Here is a 23,030-nt window from a genome sequence, read left to right as displayed (position 1 = left end):
CAGGACTTTATAAGAGAACAGGCCAGCGTGCAGCCTGCAACGAATGGTGAGTCCCGCAGGAGGGGATGGAACCTGGCTGCTGGGCTTGGGACTCTGTAAAATGGACCCAGCAGATGACCCGGATGCCTTTCTCGGTACATTCAAGTGGGTAGACATGGGCACCGGATGGGATAGGGCAACCTGGGCCCTACGGCTGGCTCCCTACCTGGTGGGAGAAGCTCAAGTGACTTACATGGCCTTGAGCGAGGAACAAGCCCGGAACTATGAGACGGTGAGGGAGGCCATCCTAGACCGGGTGGGCCTGTTGGTAGAGAAATACTGCCAAAATTTCCAGTCAGCCCGATGGATGGGGGCTGTGAGGCCCTGGGCATTCGCCTAGAGACTAATGGACTGGGCCACCCATTGGCTGAGGTCTGAGGCGATGGTGGAGATAATGAAGCAAACGGTGGGGGAGATAGTGGATGCCCTCATCCTACAGCAAATACTACAGGGCATCCCCAAGAATATCTGAGTCTGGGTCAGGCGACATCAGCCAAGTATGGTTGATGTGGCAGTCAAGCTGACCGAGGAGTACACAGGAGGCAGACATTCCCCAAAGGGAGGGCCAACCCTATAAAGACAGGGAGTTGGGGAAGAAGCTGAGGGAACCCCTTCCTGGGAAAGGCCCTGAGAGGAAGGAGAACCCCAAGGAGCTCCCAGTAGAGCCGGCGTGATTGTTTGCTGGGAGGGCGGGCAGCCAGAACATAAAAAGGGGGACTCCCCAGATATGGAATGTGGGTGGACCGAATTTTTCAGCTGGACTAATGTTGGAGGGTGGACAAGAGGGCAGAAGCTGCTCACCATCCCGGTGAGAGTGGGGAGGAAACCCCATAGGGGCCTGGTGGATACAGCTTCAGCCTGCTCGCTCATCCAGAGGGGGCTGATAAAACTGCACTGGATAATTCCAAGTGCATGGATGGCCCTGGAGTGTATCCATGGGGATAGGAGATACTGGCTGGTGGTCCCAGTGCCCCTGGAAGTGCAGGCAGGGCAGCTTCAAATGGAAGGGAGTTGGGGTAGTGGAGGGGTTACCGTGCCCTGTTGTGTTGGGTACGGACTGGGGCCTCCCCCTGAGAGAAAAGGAAAGGTTCCCTGAAGAATGGGGCAGGGACCCCTTGACTGAGAAGCCCCGGAGAGGAAAAGCAGGAAGGTCCTCGGGGTAATGAACATGAGAACCTTAGACAACAAAGCCTGAATAGGGTAGACAGAGGAGGTGCGGGGGAGATGGCCAGCCCAAGCCACTTAGAGGGAGAAAAGGGGCAACTGGAGCTCCCCACACCGCAGCTCCCAGGAAAAGAAACAGGGCCCCCGCTTGGTGGCCTGGGAGAACCCGAGGTCCGGGGTGTCCAGCGGGAGGTCGGGATTGACCGTGACCCCCTACTGGAAGAAAAGGGGATAAAGGAGAAGGGACGCCCGCAGGGGTGCGATTGGTGTGAGGACCTGTGGGTGGCAGCAGAGCTATGGGGACATCCACCCCCCAACCAGTGTACTTTTTGTGAGTGGGGGATGAAGGAACCCCCAGAGATGATGCAGGTGATTGTCCGAAAGATGAGGAGAGGCTTCCCTGGACGAACCCCACCGGACTGGAGCAGAGAGGTCGAGGAAGGACGAACCTGGCAGTTCATAAGAAGGGAGGTGTGTGCTGGCTAGGAGACCTTGAGCCAGACCTCTGTCACGCCAGCTCCAATCAGGAAAGGGGAATTGGAGCTGGCTGAGTAAGCCCAGGCCTAAGTGAATGCATGTTTGTAAAGCACCTTGAAGAAATGGAGCTATATCGTGTGAAGTATTTATTTAAACAAAATAAAATTGGGGGCTGGGGAGGAATATTCACCTGAGCCTAGAAAAGAGAAGAAAAATGGTGAGCCAAAACAAAAATGTCCCTTTACTCTTCATTTGGTAACTTATAATAACCAAGCTGGATTTATCATTTCAAATAAATTATCTAATGAATAAGAGTCTTCTCGATCTGTAGTCATGCTTCATGGGACATAAATCAAGCAGATTGCCTATTAGAGTTTCACCTCTTCTAAAGAGCAGCTGTAGTCTACTTTAAATGTATTGGGAAGACATTAGAGAGACAAGGGGGGTGAGGTAATATTTTTTTACTGGACCAACTTCTATTGGAGAGAGAGAGACAATCTTTCAAGCTACACAGAGCTCTTCTTCGGATCTGGAAAACTTGAAGATATGGCCTTTAGGGTCAGAACATGGTGTCCTCAATCAGAATCCAGGCTTATAAAAACCAGTATGAATGGGATGGCAATGTGCCAGGAAATAAACTGAGTTGCACTCTGGAAAGCAAGATTTTACTTCCAGAGCCTATAGGACTGGGCTTCACTGATTCAGCAAGCAAGCATGCTGTGTACAGACCTCAGGACAAAGAAGATGGACAATTGTTGAAACCATTTACAATGCATGGCAAATATTTTGCCTTATAACTTGGCGTCATTTCACTAAATGACATGCTTGGTGATTTGCTTTGACATGATGCCGTCGCTCGCTATAACTGCAAAGCCACTGTGAGTTGACATTGTTTCCATGTTTCACTGGTTTTGTTCTAGGCTTACTTTTTTGGCATTTCTACCTGTTTTGTCCAAAAGGAAATGCTAAATTAGACATATCATCAAGTACTTCCTTAAACCCTATTTTCCAGTTCTTGTATAGACCCAGAATACAATTTCACCCCGGTGCAGACATCTGGCACCAAGTGTATGGTTCACTTAGGTCCAACTTAAACCCTATCAGAAGGCATAGGCAGAACTTAATATTCGCTTAAGCCCTCAAATTAGCTTTTAAGTGGGATTTAAGTGGCGGCACAGAGAGCTGTTCAATAGCTGTTCAATTACAGTAGTTATTTGCTCCAAAATTTGCTCAATCATATACACATGACGTGTATGAGAATATAGTCTGGTGAAATAACTTGGCAGATCTCAGTCCAGTTCTCAGTGGACAGAAAACATTCTCCCCGCTGGTACTTACTGGCAACTATTTGGGCAGACAAGGACTGAAAGGACATTGAATCTGAGCTACCCCCAGAGTTGGTTCCTCCAGAGGAGGAGAAGAGTGCTGTTGTAATATTGTAAGTATATCACAGGGTGACTGGCCTTTAAAGGGAAATGGGGCCAACCTGAGGGGGTGGGACTCGTGGGTTCAGGTGTTAGCATGGTGAATGCTGGGCCTCATAAAAATGCTTGAGAGAGAACAGTTATGGTGAGAAAGCTATGGCAGTGGCTACAAGAAGCAGGAGGTTCCTGCAGGGAGAGGACCTACAGGGAACAGGTTAGGTTCCTATGGAAGATCCTGAGGTAGGGTCTGTAAGAAGCAGGGAGGTTCCTGGGAGAAGCTGCTGGAATCCCTGGGGAAGGGAAGTGTAATATTCCAATAACTTGAAGACCACTCAGGTAAGCAGTGGGAGAAACCTGCAAGGAAGAAAAGAGTCTGCAGGGAGAAAGCCCTGGGAGACAGTGCTCAGCTTATGGACCAGAGAAGAAGTCTGTAGGCCTGAGAGGAGGAGTGAAGACCAGGGAACTTCAGTGTAGCCCAATAGGGATAGAAGAACCATTTGTTGGGATGTTTATTTGGATTTTCAGTTAGACTTTTGTTGGCCTGGAAGGAGACTGAACTGAAAGGTACCCTGACAGGAGGGCTGGGCTACAAAAGAATCAGAACACTGCAGAACCAGGTTGGCTGACAATAGGGGGTGCTAGAGTGGACAAGCCCCAGCACTGCTGCATCTTGGCTTGAGGGGGTGCTCTGCCCCATGGCCTCCATTACAGTGTGGCTGCTCTGTGGCTCTCTGTTAGATGTAGTACGGTATTTGACAAAGTCTCCTACACCCACTTATGGTCCCCAGTTTGCACCTGCTCCTCAGGAGACACAAGCACCCAGAGCTGCTCAGTTTTTTTCAGTTGCAAAAACCTAACTGACTGTTGCCTGTTTTAAGCTGGTCTGAGAAGAAAGCTTCAAAAGTTTCCAGAAAAACTATGTGGACTTGCTCATCCAAAGGAAATAACCAAAGACCACAGCCAGGATTTCGTGGCTCTTGTAGGGTCTTACAAAATCCTGTACACAGATTGTGGGGTCAAAACACTTTGAAAATAATGCTGTTGTTAGTTGGTGAGGATAATGTGGTGTCACATTGCTGGGGTGAGACTGTACTGCCACTGCTCTGCAGAGGAACAAAGAACTTTATTCTCCAGTGCTGTTTGTCCAGCATTTTTCACCAGTGCTAAGACTACTTCTAAATGGGGGAGAAAAGAGCTAAATAAAGATATGTGAAATAGGAGATGTGATTTGTACCAGGCTCTAGGGGAATCACCAGGTTGATTAGTGTTTGTGTCACACAGCTACACTGCTTCAGTAAATTAGAGCATTTTTATATCTGTATTAAACGATGTGGTGCATAGTCCACCCGTATAGCATAGATAGTTCCACATATGTCTTCTAGTCAGTCTGCAATAAACAAAGTCTATGAATATTTACATCCAGCTGGAGTAGATCTATGTCCCCAGCTGAAATGTGTCACCAAAGTAATAACATATGCTAGAACAGGGCTTAGCATACTAATGATGCTGCATGTGTTTGATTGTCTTGGAGTAGCCTCCTCTGGTATATAGATACAGGTTCTCTGGAGGGCAGTGCAAAGGGGATGTAAACCATCCCTATCTCCTCGTCTCGGGATTCTCCTTGTGTGAGGCAGTCGCTGGCTTGAGTAGACCAGTGTAGAAAGGGAGTTAGGGACAGGGAAAGCAGGGGATGTGGCTTGACAGTACTGCACTCCGGCAATCTCTGGCTGGCAGACAGCCTCTTGGTGTCCATGGCCAGCCGGCACAGCAGAGCAGACTGCACCACAGCATGCCAGAGAACCAGCCCCAGAATAAGAGAACTTCTTTTGGCTACTTTGCTCTCCTACCTTCACCTCATGCACTTCATGATCTGGTTCCCAGCGAGATGTTGTGTATGTGTTCGTTAAACTTGATCAAAGCACAGAGGTCAATGAAAGGAGGGGTTGTCATGGCAAGTGAAGTGGTGTAACTTCAAAAAAATCAAGTTTCTGGCTATCTGAATGTCTTGGAAAATAGTGAATTGGCAATGGAGCCTTTCCTCTCTAGAGTTGTTTGAATCATGTGATAGTAGTTACAAGTCTTTGTCCCTGATCCTCTGGCTGGCAATTCAAAGGTGGCTTAACAATAACTTTGTACTCTGCTGGTCTCTGAGATGCAGCCCTGGCACTAGCCAGAGCTACCTCAGGACTGCTGTCACTTGCCCCCTGGGTAACAGTCCCCCAGGGATCCTTTATGTCAGCTGAAAACTGCCAGAGTAGAGCAGTGCTCTAGCTACAGCCACTCTCCCTGGCAATGCTTCCTATATCGGGACAGCAAGTGGGTGGTATAGAACCAGCCATATCAGCTCTACCCCATCCAGAAGTCTCCAACTGGCCAGTGTTGGCTGCTTGTCATCCAGCAGAATGGCACAAAGCAGGACAGGAATAAGGCTGGGGATATGGCCTATTACCATTTTTTTATTTTGTATTGTTCTATATGAAATGAGATGATGGCCTCAGTCTTGTTCCTAGAAGACATCTGCCTGCATGACAAGTAGTGATAGATGCACAGCCAAAGCTTCAGAGTTCATGTTCAAGTTAGATAAACAATCACAAGTTTGGATGTACATCTGATCCTCTTGAGTCTGCAAGATTCAGCAAGAAATGTCAGGAGAATGGTCACACTCCTTGTGGCATTTTTTTTCTCCCTTCTTGTTTTAATGGGAATTCAGAAGTGCCAAGTTATCAAAATGCTTCAGAACCTAAAATAATTTTTTTAAAAGAAGTTGGTTCTAAAGATGGCCCAGATGCCAGAGTTTCTTATGTTTTCTGAATCAGATCACCATCCCCAATCCCACCTTCCACCTGTGTTGAGAGTCTTGCCAGAGAAGGTGAAGAGGAAATAGCTGTAGCGCTATTCTCAGAGGAATTCCTCCCCATACTCCAGCTGAAGGACATTGGTGGGGCAGGATGATGTGTAGAAGCTTGGCTTGATGTCTGTCCATCTGTCTTTCCTTCCAGGTTCTTGTATTCTATTGATAAAACAGAGGATTACAGTACCCAGGGCAGTCAGTGTAGCACTTTTTATGAGTACTGAATTAATTTTTATATATATATAAGTCCTCAGCTGGTGTAAATGGGCCTAACTCTGTTGGCCTCTATGCCACTTTATATCGCCTAAGGATGTAGCTCCAAGTTTCCGGGGATGTTATTTCTGGAATATACTCCCAGTGTTATTTTACCTTAGAGACTTGTTTCAAGTTTTGTGATCCTCCAGAGATAATTTGTAAATGCTATTTTTAATTAGCTTGAGAGCAGGTAGATAGGAAAATTGGCTGAAACCCCAGAAGATAAAAGCACTTTGAGGGGAAGGTAAATTACTTAAATTGCCTTTGGTTTGGCAGAAAGAAAGGGAAACGGGTTAGACCAGGCTGGGGAATAAATACTAGGAGCCAAAACTTTTTTTTTTTTATAACTTGCACTGTTTTTACTGTTAAGTGATATGATGAGTATGTGTGGAATGGGGAGAAAAGAACCCATGTTGGGGTGGAGAAATTTTACTTTCCCTTTTAAGGAAAAAATTGTGGCAGATGTTGCAGATAGAAAACCAATGTCCAGCAGTCAGGGTCATAGGGTGGAGATTTAACTCTTGGCTTCTGGTTTCTGTCAATATCTGTGGAGCAGTCATGGAGGAACATGTAAGAGCAACATCAAGTGTGGGTTTGCATGTTTATACATAACTAACTAATAGTCCCACCTTTGCAGTTTCCCCACAACAGATTATCCCTGTTCTTGCAAGGGCACCATTTGCATGGGGGTGGGGAAGAGGACACTGCCTGGGGCTGCTGTCAGCTATGAAATAGGCATACATTAGATCTGCTCTGCATACCTATTTAGGGGGGACATTTGTGGAGCCTCAGAATTTGCCTGTTTTTACGCTGAGGCTTTGTGAGCTGAACCAAATGGCATACAGGAACTAAATTATTCACTCATTTTTTAAACATATTGAAATGTGCCTAGAAACTATACAAAAGCAGTATGTTAAGGGCTTTCACTTTTGTTCCGGAAGAGTTTTATTATATCTGACACCCACCAAGAAGAGCAGCAGAAGGCTTTGAGTTATGCCCAAAACCCCTTCTGTGTTTGCAAGAAAGGAGGTAAAGCGCAGCAAGTTTGGAACCAAACTAGTTTTTCTATGCCAAGGTTTAGGATTTCCATTTATTTCCCTATCACATTGTGCAATCTGCACAGTGATGCAGCTGTACGGCACTGTGTCCAACTCAATGAAAAAAGCCTCACAAATCATGAGGAGTAAATATCTTGAACAAGCAATAGGTGTACACAGACAAACAGTTTATTCCTAGGGTCACAGCTCACTGGAACTCATTCCAGAGAAAGTTTTGATCTCATCCAAAAACAATGAATCGAGAAAACAAGCTGAAATTCCTATCTGTGGGCTTAACAAAGATCCCAGGAGACCCAGTGTGCTATCAGTGAAGAGAGCATACTGATGAAATTGGCATATGACTTACCTCCTCAAGGTCCTTCTTCCATTTTACTTGTCATGGACAATTGAGCCAATGCTATGTAAGAAGCGAAAGATGACAAATTTGCATATACCACATTTTGAACACCGGATGAACCTACTAGTGGAGGAAAAGAGTTCACTGGAGTGAGGGGAAGGGGAGACCTAGGAGTAAGAGTCTGTGTGGAGGATGTCTGGGGGCACTTAAGTTTTGGGAAACCCACAAAATGTGGGTCCCCAGTCTGCATCATGTTATTAGCAGAAAAGGAGCTTTTATTTTAAAAGGTTAGAGATGGGCTTAATGGCAAAATTTTGATTTAGGTTTCAAGCTCCTCAGAGTTTGGGGTGTTCAGAGCCACAGTTCTGGATCATCTTGTTCAGGAGAGAAGACTGATTTACAACATTCAGATTCCTATCTTGGGCATTCCCCATGTTTGGGAGCCTTAGATCTGTGGTTTTGGTTCAGACAAGTCATTTTCTGCTAATCATATCGTATTTACACAACAGGATAGGAAAGGAACCCTGAAACTCCTCCTTCCAGGGACATTCTTCACATTGGGTGATCAGCACAAGGCCGGTTTACAATTCTTACAGTCAGTGCAGAACCTCTCCTTCCAGCCCCCCATGCCACGTCCACCACCTTTCTCAACATGGTGAAGCTTTACCCTTAACCTAAGGTCAGACTTTTACATTTATTTTATTTTTCCCTTGCAGGAATCAGATAAAAATTAGAGCTGATTGGAACAGAGGGTGTGTCTCATAACATAAGATTGGCCATACTGGGTCAGACCAATGGCCCATCTAGACCAGTATCCTGTCTTCCAACAGTGGCCAGTGCCAGAGGCTTCAGAGGAAATGAACAGAACAGGGCAATTATGGAGTGATCTATCCCCAGTTTCTGGCAATTGGAGGTTTAGGGATACCCACAGCATGGGGTTGGATCCTTGACCATTTTAGTTAATACCCATTGATGGATCTGTCTTCCACCTATCCCCCCACAGTCATCTCTTTTTTCTAAGCTGAACAGTCCCAGTCTTTTTCCTCTCTCCTCATATGGAAGCTGTTCTATATCATTAATCATTTTTATTGCTCTTCTCTGTACATTTTCCAATTTTAATATATATATTTTTTGAGATGGGATACCCAGAATTACATGCAGTACTCAAGGTGTGGGAGTACCATAGATTTATATAATGACATTATAATATTTTCTGTCTTTTTCTCTCTCCCTTTCCTAATAGTTCCTAACATTCTGTTCGCTTTTTTGACTGCCGCTGCACACTCAGCAGATGTTTTCGGAAGGCTATCCACAATGACTCTTAGATCACTTTTTTTAATCATAACACCTAAAAAGAATGGCTCAGAGATGTGGGGATCTCCTTCATATCCTCTCCAGTGAAGACCAATGCAAATAATTTATTTAGCTTCTCTGCAACAGCCTTGACATACTTGATCGTCCAGTGGCCCCACTGGTTGTTTGGCAGGCTTCCTGCTTCAGATGTATTTAAAATTGTTTTGCTCCCTAAGAGTCCCTGGATAATATGCATCCTGGGAGATGTAGTCTGGCCAGAAAGCCATACAGGAGCATAAAGTGCATCAACTAGAATTCCCATGATGCACTGGGGTGTCATTCTGAATAAAAAATATTTTAATGTTTGGGGTTTTTTTGATGAAATATTGAAATTTTCCACAGGAAGTTAACACTTTTCATGGAAAAAAATTGTAGTTGAAAATCCAATTTTCCAATGAAAAACAGTACAGATGGAAAAATTTTGACCAGCCCTAATAAAAATAAAATCAGAGCTATATTTTTAAAAGTCTATGCCACCCTCCAGGATGCTTCATGAGAAAGCTGGGCCCAAATCAAGATCCCTAAAATGAGGCTGAATTAGGGCTGTTGACTAATCGCAGTTAACTCACATGATTAACTCAAAAAAATTAATCACGATTAAAAAATTAATTGTGATTAATCAGTTTTAATCGCATTGTTAAACAATAGAATACCAATTGAAATGTATTAAATATTTTTGGATTTTTTCTACATTTTCAAGTATATTGATTTCAATTACAACACAGAATACCAAGTGTACAGTGCTCACTTTATATTAATATTTTTATTACAAATATTTTCACTGTAAAAATTGAGCAAAAGAAACAGTATTTTTCAATTCATCTCATAGAAGTACTGTAGAGCAATTTCTTTCTTGTGAAAGTATAACTTACAAATGTAGATTTTTTTTGGTTATATAACTGCATTCAAAAACAAAACAATGTAAAACTTCAGAGCCTACAAGTCCGCTCAGTCCTACTTCTTGTTCAGCCAATTGTTAAGAGAAACAAGTTTGTTTACATTTACAAGAGATAATGCTGCCCTCTTCTTATTTACAATGTCATGAGAAACTGAGAACAGGTATTTGCATAACATTTTTGTAGCCGGCATTGCAAAGTATTGACATGCCAGATATGCTAAACATTCATATGCCCCTTCATGCTTCGTCCACCATTCCAGAGGACATGCTTCCTTGCTGATGCTGCTCATTAAAAAAATAATGCACTAATTAAATTTGTGACTGAACTCCTTGGGGGAGAATTGTATGTCCCCTGCTCTGTTTTACCCGCGTTTTGCCATATATTTCATGTTATAGCAGTCTCGGATGATGGCCCAGCACATGTTGTTCATTTTAAGAACACTTTCACTGCAGATTTGACAAAATGCAAACAAGGTACCAATGTAAGATTTCTAAAGATAGCTACAACACTCGACTCAAGGTTTAAGAATCTGAAATGCCTTCCAAAATCTGAGAGGGACATGGTGGGGAGCATGCTTTCAGAAGTTTTAAAAGAGCAACAGTCCGATGTGGAAACTACAGAACCCAAACTACTGAAAAAGAAAATCAGCCTTCTGCTGATGGCATCTGACTCAGATAATGAAAATGAACAGGCATCGGTCTGCACTGCTTTGGATTGTTATTGAGCAGACATAGCTGCATGTCCTCTGGAATGGTGGTTGAATCATGAAGGGACATATGAATCTTTAGCACATTTGGCGCGTAAGTATTTTGCGATGCCCACTACAACAGTAACATGCCAACGCCTGTCTCACTTTCATGTGACACTGTAAACAAGAAGCGGGCAGCATTATCTCCTGCAAATGTAAACAAACTTGTTTGTCTGAGCGATTGGCTGAACGAGAAGTAGAACTGAGTGGACTTGCAAGCTCTAAAATTTTACATTGTTTTATTTTTGAATACAGTTATTTTTGTACGTAATTCTACATTTGTAAGTTCAATGTTCATGATAAAGAGATTGCACTACAGTACTTGTATTAGGTCAATTGAAAAATACTATTTCTTTTGGGGGTGTTTTACAGCACAAATACTTGTAATCAAAAATAAATATAAAGTGAGCACTGTACACTTTGTATTCTGTGTTTTAATTGAAATCAATAGATTTGAAAATGTAGAAAACATCCCAAAATATTTAAATAAATGGTATTCCATTATTAACAGTGTGATTAATTGCTATTATTTTTTTTAATTGCTTGACTGCCCTAGCCTGAACCAAAGCCCCAGGTAAGAACACTCATGAAGTCAAAGAAGATCATCTCCAGATGTTCTTTGCAGATGCTCACTCTCTTTATAATGGGCTAACTCAGAACACTGGAGAAAATTCAGATCTGGAATTGCTATTTCATCTTCAAGCCAATGGAAGCAGGGGCAGGCTCCTGAACTTCACAGCTGGGACCTAATTATAATGTATTCTCAGCATGTTAGAAGATTCCTAATTTAATTACATTTCTTTGCAGCTTCTCCATTACACTCAAGGTTTAGCATCCAACAGGAGTTGTAAAGAGAGTGTAGCGTAACTGATAACAGATGAGATTAAAAATGTCATCCTTAAAGACAAAACAAAAGCAATGCAACACATTTATTCATTACGAAAGAATTGCATGTTTGTAGCCTAACATCACTCTGTGAAGTATTAATAACCCTGTTACTTGTCAGGCCCCATGCCAGTGCCGCCTCCTGGCAAGAAGGTGTCTGCACGTGTCCAGCCTCAGTTTCTCCCCTTCTCTGGGTCACTGCTAATACTCCTCAAATATTCTCCTGGGCAGAGGATCCCTTGTCATGGGATAATTAATTATTACCTGGCTCAAGGATTTAAACTCAAGTGCCATACAGTAACTCAAACCACCTCATGCTCTGCCACCTTTTTCACTCTTGACTTTCTTCAGGCTCCAGTCTTCTTTGAAACAATAGAATAACAATGTCCACCCACCCTGGACTTAATAAAAGTCTCATGTCCCTCTTGGATTCTTTCCCAGCTCCCTGCCCTTTGTACAGGATAGTTGCCACAGGGGCACTCCCCTGGGTCTTTCTCTTGCTCCACTGTCTCCTTCTCCCACCACCCAGGCATCCTGGCTTGTAGCCAGTATCCCTTTTCTAGGGAGCAGCGAAAGCCCCATGTTTGTTCTCTCGATCACTTTACCGATTTGTCCATGTTCCTTCCAATATAGTCCAACTGGGAGTCAGTGGACCAGTCACAGGTGCACTGGCCTCTTCCTTCTTAAGGGGACAGTGCCACCTTGTGACAATCCGCATTTTACAAATGGAGAAACTGAGGCACAGAGAGGTTAAATGAATTGCCCAGTGATCAAGTGGCAGAGCTGAGAATAAAATCCAGCAATCTGACTCCTAGGACCAAATTCTCAGCTGATGTAAATGGTTGCAGTTTATTTACATGAGCTGAGCATCTGGAACCTAGTCTTCTGTTCTTACTATCTCATACAAGGTGTTGCATTTATAAATGACTGATGCTGCAAAGTGCTGAGCACCGCCTGGGTGGTGTGTGTGTGGGGGGGGAGGGATACTACAACTTCCATGGGAATTCCAGGCCCTTTTTTCCACTCAGGAGGTTCTCCTCACTTTATAGGATTGAGCCATAACTTGTAAAGTACTTTGGGGTCCTTTGTGATGAAAAGCGTCTACATAACTGTAATGTAAGATGTTATCAGCTTTGTGAATACATTACCTTTATTTCATTATCACTTGGAGATTTAATAAACAGGATGACTACTCCATTCTTAACCTTCATCTAAAATGAAAAAAGGCAACCCACCTTTTAAAGTTGCCAGTTTGCTCTGATCAATTACTCCTGTAGAAAGTCCCTTTGTGTTCTTTTTGTAGTCCATGTAGATTCCTCCACTGGGCAGGAGAGTGAGATAATTAATTTATAGCATCAGATCCATCAATCAGGCTGATGTCTGTATACTTGTTCTCTGTGCTTACCCCAAGTTTTACAAGAATTACCCTAATGGTTTTTTCCTGTCATCTTAATTTGGAGGTGAGTTGTATCAGTGTGATCATAGCCTACTCGTATCCACTGCCAAGTGAGGTCACTAGATCCAGGAGTACTGAAAACTGGTCTACACTATGAAGTTAAGTCAATGTCAGTCACTTTGTGTCAACCTAGTTGTGCATGTATCTACACTCACACTTGTCTCCCGCTGCTGTGAAAACCCATTATAGCAATGTAGTAACAACACCACACTGGACAGCATTGAGCCATGCTTGATGTACTGAGGTTGACAGAGTGCCAATGTAGACACTGCATGACCTATGTCAACCCTAACAATCCTCCAGCATCTCTCCCACAATGCCTCTGTAAAGATCCATGGGACTAGAACCCAGGTCTGTGGAGCCCGGGACTGCTGATATTGCCACTAGGAGGCCATGTAGAGCTAGATTAGGCACAGCAGGAAGTACTGCCCAAAGAATTCAGAATGACAGCACCCTGTGGCCTTCTGATTAGCCCATGCTCATTATTCAACCTGGGACGGTGGCCCAGGAAGCTATCTGAGAAACCATGCAGACTTCTGGTTGTGACTCCAGACCTCACCTCACTTTCTAATTGCTCGTCTATGATCCCAGCCTGACTCTGACCCTGACTCTAGCCTTCTGATTCCAGCCTGGTAATTACCTCTGATCTCTGGTCTCTGACCCCAGCCTGACTCTGATCCTGATTCTTGCCTGTTGAGCTCAGTTCTAGTGATTACTCTGAGCCCTGCTCATTGACTACTGCCTTGTGGCTGCCCCTTGACACCAACCCAGCCATAACCGCTAGGCCAGATTACCTATGCCCTGGACCCTCACAGTCTGATGTTGACTGCTGTGGTATGTGAACTCCACAGCCTAGGAGTCATGGAGTCCAGAAGCTCTCACCCTGCCCCTACTTAAAATCCCCGCATATTTTTGGAATGACTTTTCCTGATGGCTCAGCTTGGCAAGCACAACCTGCAGCTCTCTCTTGTTGTGTGCAACTGACCAATTGACCATACTGGCCACACACTCCTGCCTGGAGTAGACAGGAGATAGTGGAGCTCTGGGGCAGTGGGGAGGGAGGCTGTACAGCCACAGTTATGATGCAGCTGTAGAAATGTGGACATCTACAAGCAGATTGTATGGGGCCTTTAGGTGAAGGGGTGTGACTGGGATCAGAAGCAGTGCTGCATGAAAGCTAAGGAACTGTGGCAGGCATAGCAGAAGACCAGGGAGGCCAACAGTTGATCTGGTACCAAGCCGCTGACCAGCCGCTTTTACAATGAGCTGCATGCCATATTTGGTGGAGACTCCACCAACATCCTGCAGAGCACTTTGGGTACCTCCAAGGAGCCCAAGATACAGACCCTGCTGTGAACAGTGAGGAGGAGGAGGTAGGGGACATATGTCCAGGGAATCCAGATATGCTGTGAACCAGAATCTGTTCAAGACTCTACCACAGTCTAATCAGTCCTGGCAGCTGAGCACAGGTGAGCCCAATGCAGGGGAATTAACCTCTGATAAGTGTGTGAATGCATTTCCCATTGCAATGTTTAAATGTCCAGATGGTGCCTGACCCCAAAGTAGCAGGACACAGGTATCGACTTTTCATTGTTTTACTTGTACTGGAAGAGATAGTGATTGTCAACTGCTCTTCATTCCCCAGGGTGGGCATGTGGAGCAGGTTGTTTATGTGCACAGGGATGTCCCTTGTATCCTCCTGAGACATCTTGATGAAACTGTCATGGAGGTACTCTGCAATGCTAGGGATTCTAGGAATGGCAGCCTCATTTCTTCCTCTGCAGTAGGACGCTTTCCCCTGCCAGTCTGCAATGACTTCGGAAAGCACCATTGCCGTACACAGGGTAACTTAACTCACAGGATCAGTGACAAACACAGTGTAATTATTATAAATGTACAGCAAGCACAACAAAATTCATAGGTGCATTAACAGACAGTGTTATATTCATAGATGTACACCAAACACCATACAATTCCTAATAGCCCCCAAAACTTCAGGGCCAGGTACAGCACAGTCAACCATACCATGTTATTGTGGCTGACTATTAAAACGTTCTTTCAAGTCCTCCCCCAGCTGCATAGCTCAGCACTCAACTCTTCTGATTGCCCTTGTGTCTGGCTCTTCAAACTCATCAGACAGCCATTCCACCTTTACCCTCAACTTTTCTCCTTTGCCTCACAGATATTGTGCAGGACACAACAGGCAGCTATCATCACTGGGATATTTTTTCTCACTCAGATCCAATCTTATGAGTAGACTCATAGACTTTAAGGCCAGAAAAGACCACCATGATCATCTAGTCTGAGCTCCTGCACACTGCAAGCCCCAGAACCTCACCCACCCACTCCTGTAATAGACCCAGAACCTCTGGTTGACATACTGAATTCCTCAAATCATGATTTAAAGACTTCACGTTACGGAGAATCTGCCATTTACAATGTAAACAACACCAACGTCCCTTCAATCTACTGAGAGCACATTCAACTGTCATTCTGCACCTGCTGAGCCAGTAGTTGAATTTTTCCTTGCTGCTGTCAAGTTGGCTGGTGTATGGCTTCGTGAGCCAGGGAAACAAGGTGTATGCTGGGTCCTGCAGGATCACCAATGGAAATCCACAAGTCAAGAAAGAATGTCCCTGCTTACAGCTTTCTGAACAGTCCTGTGTTCTTAAAGATGAGAGCATCATGCACCTCCCCGACCTGCCAATATTGATGTTGGTGAAGCGTCCCTGGTGATCCACCAACACTTGCATAACCCCAGAAAAGCAGCCTTTTCTGTTGATGTACTGTGTGACAAGGTGGGCTGGTGCCAAAATAGGGATGTGTGTGTCATCTATTGCCCCACTGCAGTTCTGGAACCCCACTGCTGCAAATCCAACACTAGGTCCTGCACATTGCCCAGAGTCACAGTGCTGTGAAGTAGGAGACAATAGCCCTACATATTTGCATGACAATGGCTCTCTCTGTGAATTTTCTCACTCCAGAATGGTTTCCCACTGACCAATAGCAATCCAGCATTGCAAGCTTCCACGTGCTTCCCACTCATTTTGCAACTGTCAGTGCAGTTCTCACTCTGGTGTCCCTGTTCTAAAAGGCTGGGGTGAGCTGAGCACACTGATCCAGGAATGTGGCATTACACATCCAAAAGTCCTGCAGCCACTGCTCATCATCCCAAACCCACACTACAGTGTGATCTCACCAACCGGTACTTGTTTCTCAGGCCCAGAAGCAGCTCTCCACCATCTGCCACTGCTCTGTGAATGCCACCAACAACCTTGAATTGTTTTTTGCTGTGTCCCACAGCAATGTGTCCTCCATGGACTCATGAGGTCCCCTGCTGCTGCGGCGATTCTTCCCGCCGCTCTGCAGATACTGGAGGATCATTCGTCCCGCGTTTGGAATGCAATAGTGCAGAGCTGCGAAGGCTCCATATTTCAGTCAGAGAGGGCGAACAGCGCCACATGGGATTGTGGGATTTTTAAAAATGGTGTGAAAACTATGGGATGGAAAAGGGTGCATGATAGGAACTTGACGCCTTGCTCCCAGTTACCCCTGCACAACTCATTTCTGCCCCCCCGCCCATACATTGCCAAAATGTCCCAAAAGGCAGTGCTGTGGGCGATGGCAAGTCGTACACTGGGTTACCTCCCCAGGGTGTACCCCATGATGCATCACCACAAGCACTCCTAGTGAGTACACGCAGCACTGATGCAAGAGACAAGTATGCACGAGTGATCTAATTGCAGCAGATGTCAGAACTATTGTTTGAGTGTATTGTGTGACAATATAATGATCTTGAAACATCAGCCTGATGCTTTCATGGTGCTCTTTGACACTGCCATTTTAAGGATGGAGTCCAGTACAACCCAAACTTAGAAATATGTTAAAAGCATCATATCAAAGTGTCATGAGGATCACTGGGGTCAATTTTTGCTTAAATAAAAAGTGATGTCGTGAATTTAACTGAAAAATATTCCCATTCAATATCTATGAGCTCTTATTATTGGGCCATATTGTAAGACATATTAAAGTACAGGTAAAGTGCTGTTAGAAATTGATAAAGAGACAGAAAACAAAATGCAAAATAAATAGTACATTTTCACTGTGGTGAAAGAGTAATAGTGGAGTGCCTTAAGAATCTGTGTACAGTAACTCCTCACTTAACGTTGTAGTTATGTTCCTGAAAAATGTGACTTTAAGCGAAACGATGCTAAGTGAATCCAATTTCCCCATAAGATTTAATGTAAATGAGGGGGTTAGGTTCCAGGGAAATTTTTTTCACCAGACAAAAGACTATATTCTGTGTATACCTACACACACACACACACACACACACTACAAGTTTTAAACAAACAATTTAATACTGGTACACAGTGATGATTGTGAAGCTGGGTTGAGGTGGAGGAGTCAGAGGGTGGAATATTTCCCAGGGAATGCCTTACTGCTAAATGATGAACTAGCATTTGGCTGAGCACTCAAGGGTTAACTGGTTGTTAATGTAGCCTCGCTCTACAAGGCAGCAGGCATGGAGGGAGGGGAGAGAGCATCGCAGACAGAGACAGAGACACACACCCTGTGTCTGAGAGCGAGAGATGCACATTTCCCCTTTCAGTAGCTGACCCCAGTCTTAAATACACTGCCTTGTTAATTAGATCAGCTTGCTGAGACCAGCTGCTGCCTGGAAGCTCCCTCCATCCTGAACCCTTTCATGTGTCCCCCCTGCTCTATGGAAATGGGGTAAGCAGGGTGCAGGAGCAGGGGGAGGGGGACACCCTGCCAGCCCCCCACTTCCTCCTCCCCCTGTACAGCAAGCAGAAATCTCTGGGAGCAGCTCCAAGGCAGAGGGCAGGAGCAGCACATGGCAGTGGGGGAGAGACAGCTCAATGCTGGCAATTGCTAGCCTGCTGGGCAGAGGCAGCACAGGGAACTTAGGGGAGTGGGGAGCTGATGGGGGCCTGCCAGTCCACCCTGATTATAAGCCCCCACCAGGTAGCTCCAATGGGCTGCTCTTCCCGCAAGCAGTGGACAAAGCAGGTGGCTGCCAAACGACATTAGAAGGGAGCATTGCACAACTTTAAATGAGCATGTTCCCTAATTGATCAGCAACGTAACAACGTTAACTGGGACGACTTTAAGTGAGGAGTTACTGTACTATGACGTGGTGTTTACTATGTTTATTAACAAAATGGAAAAGAGGGTGAGCAATAAGGTGACAACATTTGCAGATGACACAAAATAATTTAGGCCACTTGAAACTAGAGAAGACTGAAGAATTTCAGAAGGATCTAACAAATGTAGGCAGGCAGACATTATGATAGCAGATGAAATTTACAGTTGTAAAATGCAAGATAATGAACTTTGGAAGAAACAAGTTAACTGCTCTTAACCATTGCCGAGTTCTAAGTTAATTGTAACCACTCAGGAAAAATACTTGGTCACCGTGGACAGCTCAGTGAAAATCTCTGCTTAATGTACAGCAGCAGTCAAAACGGTAAATCATGTTAGGACATATAAGGAAGTGGATAGAAAATAATAGGAGTTCTATTTTGGGGGGTTTGTTAATTTCATTTTGGGATAAGTTATTTTTAGCAATTTTGAGTTTTATGTAGTAGTTTGGGGGCTTTCTATTTGTAATACAGTGTAATGAGTAATCTCTTTATAATGTTCCTTAGTGCACTTCAACATAACACTGTTTCAAACAGCACTATGTTAAAGCACACTAAGGGTATGTCTACGCTACCCGCCGGATTGGCAGGCAGCGATCGATCCAGCGGAGATCAATTTATTGCATCTAGTCTAGACGTGATAAATCGACCCCCGAGCACTCCCCCGTCGACTCCTGTACTCCACTGCCGCAAGAGGTGCAGGCAGAGTTGACAGGGGAGCAGCAGCAGTCGACTCACCACAGTGAAGACACCACAGTAAGTCAATCTAAGTACGTCGACTTCAGCTACGTTATGCATGTAGCTGAAGTTGCGTAACTTAGATCGATTCCCCCTGCCCCTGCCCCAGTGTAGACCAGGCCTTAGGAATGGTTAGTGCACATCATCTGGGTCTACACAGATCAATTAATTTGCAATGCGTTAGTGCACTTCAGAAATCACACTCCCATAATCCACACTAGTGCTCCATGTAGACTAGACGAACACTTATATACAAATAACTATTTCCAGTGTTTTCCTGGTGTTTATTGGATAAACACTTCTTTCTTTCTTATTTTCTTTAGATCAAGGATGCTATGGTTTCATTCATAGATAAGCCAATATTATGACCACATCTCGTATGCTGTATTCAGTCCCGGTCATCTTATCTCAGAAAAAATACTGCAGAAATAGATGGGTCCAGAGATGGTAATTTAAATGATTAGATGAAAAGTTTTAAATTGAAAAGATTCAATTTTGTGGTTTAGAGATGAATAAAAGGAAACATGAGAGAGAGAAAATAAATTATGCTATACAGAAGGTAAATAGTGTGTTCCTATTTATCCTTTCTCCTGATATATGAAACAAAGGGACATTAAATAAACTTAAAATTAAAAACAAATAAATGGCAACTCTTCCCCTCAATGCATAATTAATCTGTGGAACTCATTGCTAAAAGATGCATTTGAGGCCAAGAGTTATCCTATGAGGACGTTATTCCATAATTGTCCACTATAGTGTTTCTTGTATCCTTCTTTGAAGCATCTGGACTGGTACTGGCCACTCTCATCTATGGGATACTGGACTAGATGGGCAAGTAGTTTGCCTTGCTATTAGAATTCCAATGTTCCTAAATTCAGTCTTGGATTCCACAGGCCAACATTAAAAAGATGCCCATTTCACAAAAGAGAATACTTTCCACTCTATAATGTTATATAATGGGTGTGTTTGTGTCTAAAAATATTCTATAGCCAAAAGGGATCATAAAAGACTAGCTGCATGCCAAGGTACCTGCCAATGGGCAGTTTTGTTTTAGGGTTGTTGGTTTTTGTTTTAATCCCTGTAGGTAGTTTATCATAAACCAGACCTGGGGATTGGATTATAATAATAATTCTTTGCTCCTTTCATATGAGGATCTCAAACCACTGGAACAAGATTAATTAATAATTAGCCTCATAAACACCCTGATGAATTAGATATTATTAAACTGAGGCACTGAGAAATTGTGCTACTTTCCCAAGGTCACACAGCAAATCAATGGCAGAGCCAGTTACAGCACTCAGGATTCCACCTGACACCTACTCATCTTTTCTAACCACTAGGTCACCTCCTTTCAAAATACAATTTCTTTCTTATTCCTCTAGAGGATGTTTTTATCATGCAGCCATCCTAGACTCAGCTCCCATCTCTGTATGTACAAAAAAGTGACGTGTGACCAAGATTTTTTCAGATGTGAAAAATCTGTGTTGCTTACAGTGTGCATTTTCAGTAAATAGTGGTGAGCTGGAGTTGCTCTGAACGTGTTGTTAGAAGCAGTGCTTCTCAGGGACTGGCAATCTCTTAAGGCCATATTCTGCCTTGTGTATGCAGACCTGTCCTCTGGAAAGCTATTGGACCCACATGTTCACAGCCAAGGACAGAACATGCCTCTGATGGGGTTTTTGGAATCTTTTCAATGAGAAGCACAGTATAAGTCCGCAAACATTATTGCTAATAATGAACACAGAGCCTGAGCACAAAGCCCATATCAAAACTCCTATTGATCTCAACAGGGTATGAATTAAGGCTCTATATCCTATGCCAAGTGAGTGCTCTAGCATTATCATTGTAATGACTTCACACCTGTTTTCAATGGTCCAATAATTAGGTTTTAAATTTCCACATAATTATTTAAAGCAACAATCAAAGAATGCTTCTTAGCCACCTTGGCTTTGCCATTGGTATATTTGTATACTGACTGGAAGCTGAAGTTCAGTTACAGATTACAAGGTCATGATGATATCAGCTTCTTGGCACAAAATTTTCAGTACAGTGGCAGAAATGTCAGTTCCCTTTCCAGTTTCAGTATGGAAAATAATAAATTAATTTGATATATAATCTTGTTAGAGTTTAATATATTGGTACATTTAAACATGCCATTGTTTTTCCCCAGTTCAGATCATTTTAGTTTTTGCAATATTTATTCATAATTTTCAAAGGTGATCGGTGATTTTTGGATGCCTCCATGGGGGGCTCATCTGGAGACGCTTCAGAGGGGTCTGATTTTCAAAAGATGGGCACTCATCACTTTCTGAAAATGAGTTCTCTCTAAGATATCTAAAATTATTAGTCACTTTTGTCACCCACTAATATTAATATATTATTATTTTGCTTGATGCCTTTGAACTAGTGACCTTCAACTCATTCCATTGTCTAATGTCATTGTTATAAGAAAGGAGATAGAGGAGGTACTGGATGGCTCAAAGAACTGGTAAAGACTAAGATTTACCAATTTTACCTCTGAGAGGCTGCACAGAATTTCTCTCAGAACACACGTGACTAAAATGTGAATGAGTTAGTGGTCTTAACCCAGTTCCTAGTGAACAAATGTGCACAGAACTCACAACATCCTCCCAACTGGCTCCCTTGTGGCAGTCTCAGCAGAAGGACCAGCAACTGAATGGACAGTTGAATAATCTCTCCAGATCAGGGTTGAGGCAAATCAGCTGATTGCCATGGCGAATATTTGCATTGCTACTCTATCTGTTCTGTGGCTAAGGAAGACCTCAGTCTCCTGCACCATTCATGAGCCCTTCAATCATTAAGGGGAAAGAAAAAATAAATTAACTAACTAAAGGCAATTTAGAGAGTATTGGTTTAATGCTATATGCACTCACTCCACCTCTAAAACTTACCAGGAATCTTGTTTTTCTTTTGCAGCCTAATTTAGGTGGAGTGATGTACATCGGTTCTTCTGCACCTACTGGCTCTGCTCTACAGAAGTACTTTGTCAATTCACCTTACATCTTCAGTCTACCAACCCCGACTTCTTTTACACCCACCACTTTCTCTAACTTCTAACACAGGATCTATGAATAGGAGTATGTGTACAGGGGGTGGGGGAGCTCCTTAATGCTCTGCAGCAAAAATAGTAATATGTGGGTCATTGCTTCAGGGAATGAGGAGACTAGGTTGTTGAGTGACACTATAGAATTTAAATGTTGTTTCTGTGTAGACTGATATGTACCAGAAAGTTTGTTTCACTGACTATTATCATTACATTTTTATTGATTATATATTTGGAATGACTGATAATAGGGTGTATATAATATGTAAAACATTATATAGAGAGTGTATATTATATATAATATTTTACATATTATTTATATAATCGTTCTGTGTTTTAAGAGGGGGTGGGGAGGAGAAGCATTTAACTACCAAAGCAAAAACCTTTAAAAAATAACCATCTATTTTGGTTGCACAGGGGGAAAAGATGTTTAAAAGTATCTACAATGTAATAATTCTTATACTGTGATGATTTATTTTCTCCCTTTTACACAACTATCAAATCCAGTGGAGGCAGCTGACATATGAAAATGGGTAGGCAAAGTTGGCCCACAAAGGTGTCCTCAAGGCCAGCAGTGGGTTATGATCATACTATAATGGAATCAAAATAGGGTAGGCAAAACAGGATAGACTGTGACTGTCCTGGTAAGAAGATTCCATTGGTCAAATCTATCCCCAGGACAGTGTTCATTGTTAACTAAAGATGAGTTTTAGATGCAAAAGGCAGATCGTAACTTGCTTCAGATTTGGGAATGTTGACATGCTGGCTTTTGATTCAGCCAATTACAAGGATAGGAGTCTGCTTTAAAATTTTGGATCCATATATAGATGCAAATGTCCTCAAAATTTGGTATGTTTGGAGTCAAGTTTAATTTCATTTCCATCTCCAGTGAAAACAGGGAGAAACTTCTTCCACAGACATCCATCTCTTTTATACTGTTTTAAAATCTATCCTAAGTTTGGGGATATTTTCCCACTGCCTGGATTATAAAATCATGAATTCTGAATACATGAATAACTGCCACCAAAAACAGCCTTCCAGAGCCTTTCTCAGTAGCCTGGTGGTGAGATATTGCCTGACATTGAGGAGCAGTGTCTGGTTTCCTGTTTACTAGATG

At 43.4% G+C, this 23,030-nt stretch overlaps 1 protein-coding gene across 3 annotated transcripts in view; it reads left to right on the top strand.

Moving 5' to 3' along the window:
* Window positions 1-21,917, top strand: part of LMNTD1 (lamin tail domain containing 1) — a 295,944-nt gene extending 274,027 nt beyond the window's left edge. For all 3 annotated transcript variants that reach the window (XM_044998334.1, XM_044998324.1, XM_044998355.1), the window contains 2 exons: window positions 8,115-8,284; window positions 21,787-21,917. In XM_044998334.1, coding sequence (XP_044854269.1) covers window positions 8,115-8,264 — 150 coding nt within the window. In that variant the 3' untranslated portion in view covers window positions 8,265-8,284; window positions 21,787-21,917. The remainder of the gene's footprint in view (window positions 1-8,114; window positions 8,285-21,786) is intronic.
* The last annotated feature ends 1,113 nt before the right edge of the window (window positions 21,918-23,030 follow it).

Source organism: Mauremys mutica, chromosome 1 (assembly GCF_020497125.1).
Source record: "Mauremys mutica isolate MM-2020 ecotype Southern chromosome 1, ASM2049712v1, whole genome shotgun sequence".
Taxonomy (NCBI): domain Eukaryota; kingdom Metazoa; phylum Chordata; order Testudines; family Geoemydidae; genus Mauremys; species Mauremys mutica.
The sequence above is the reverse complement of the archived record's forward strand: the minus strand, read 5'-3'. Positions and strand labels throughout refer to the sequence as shown.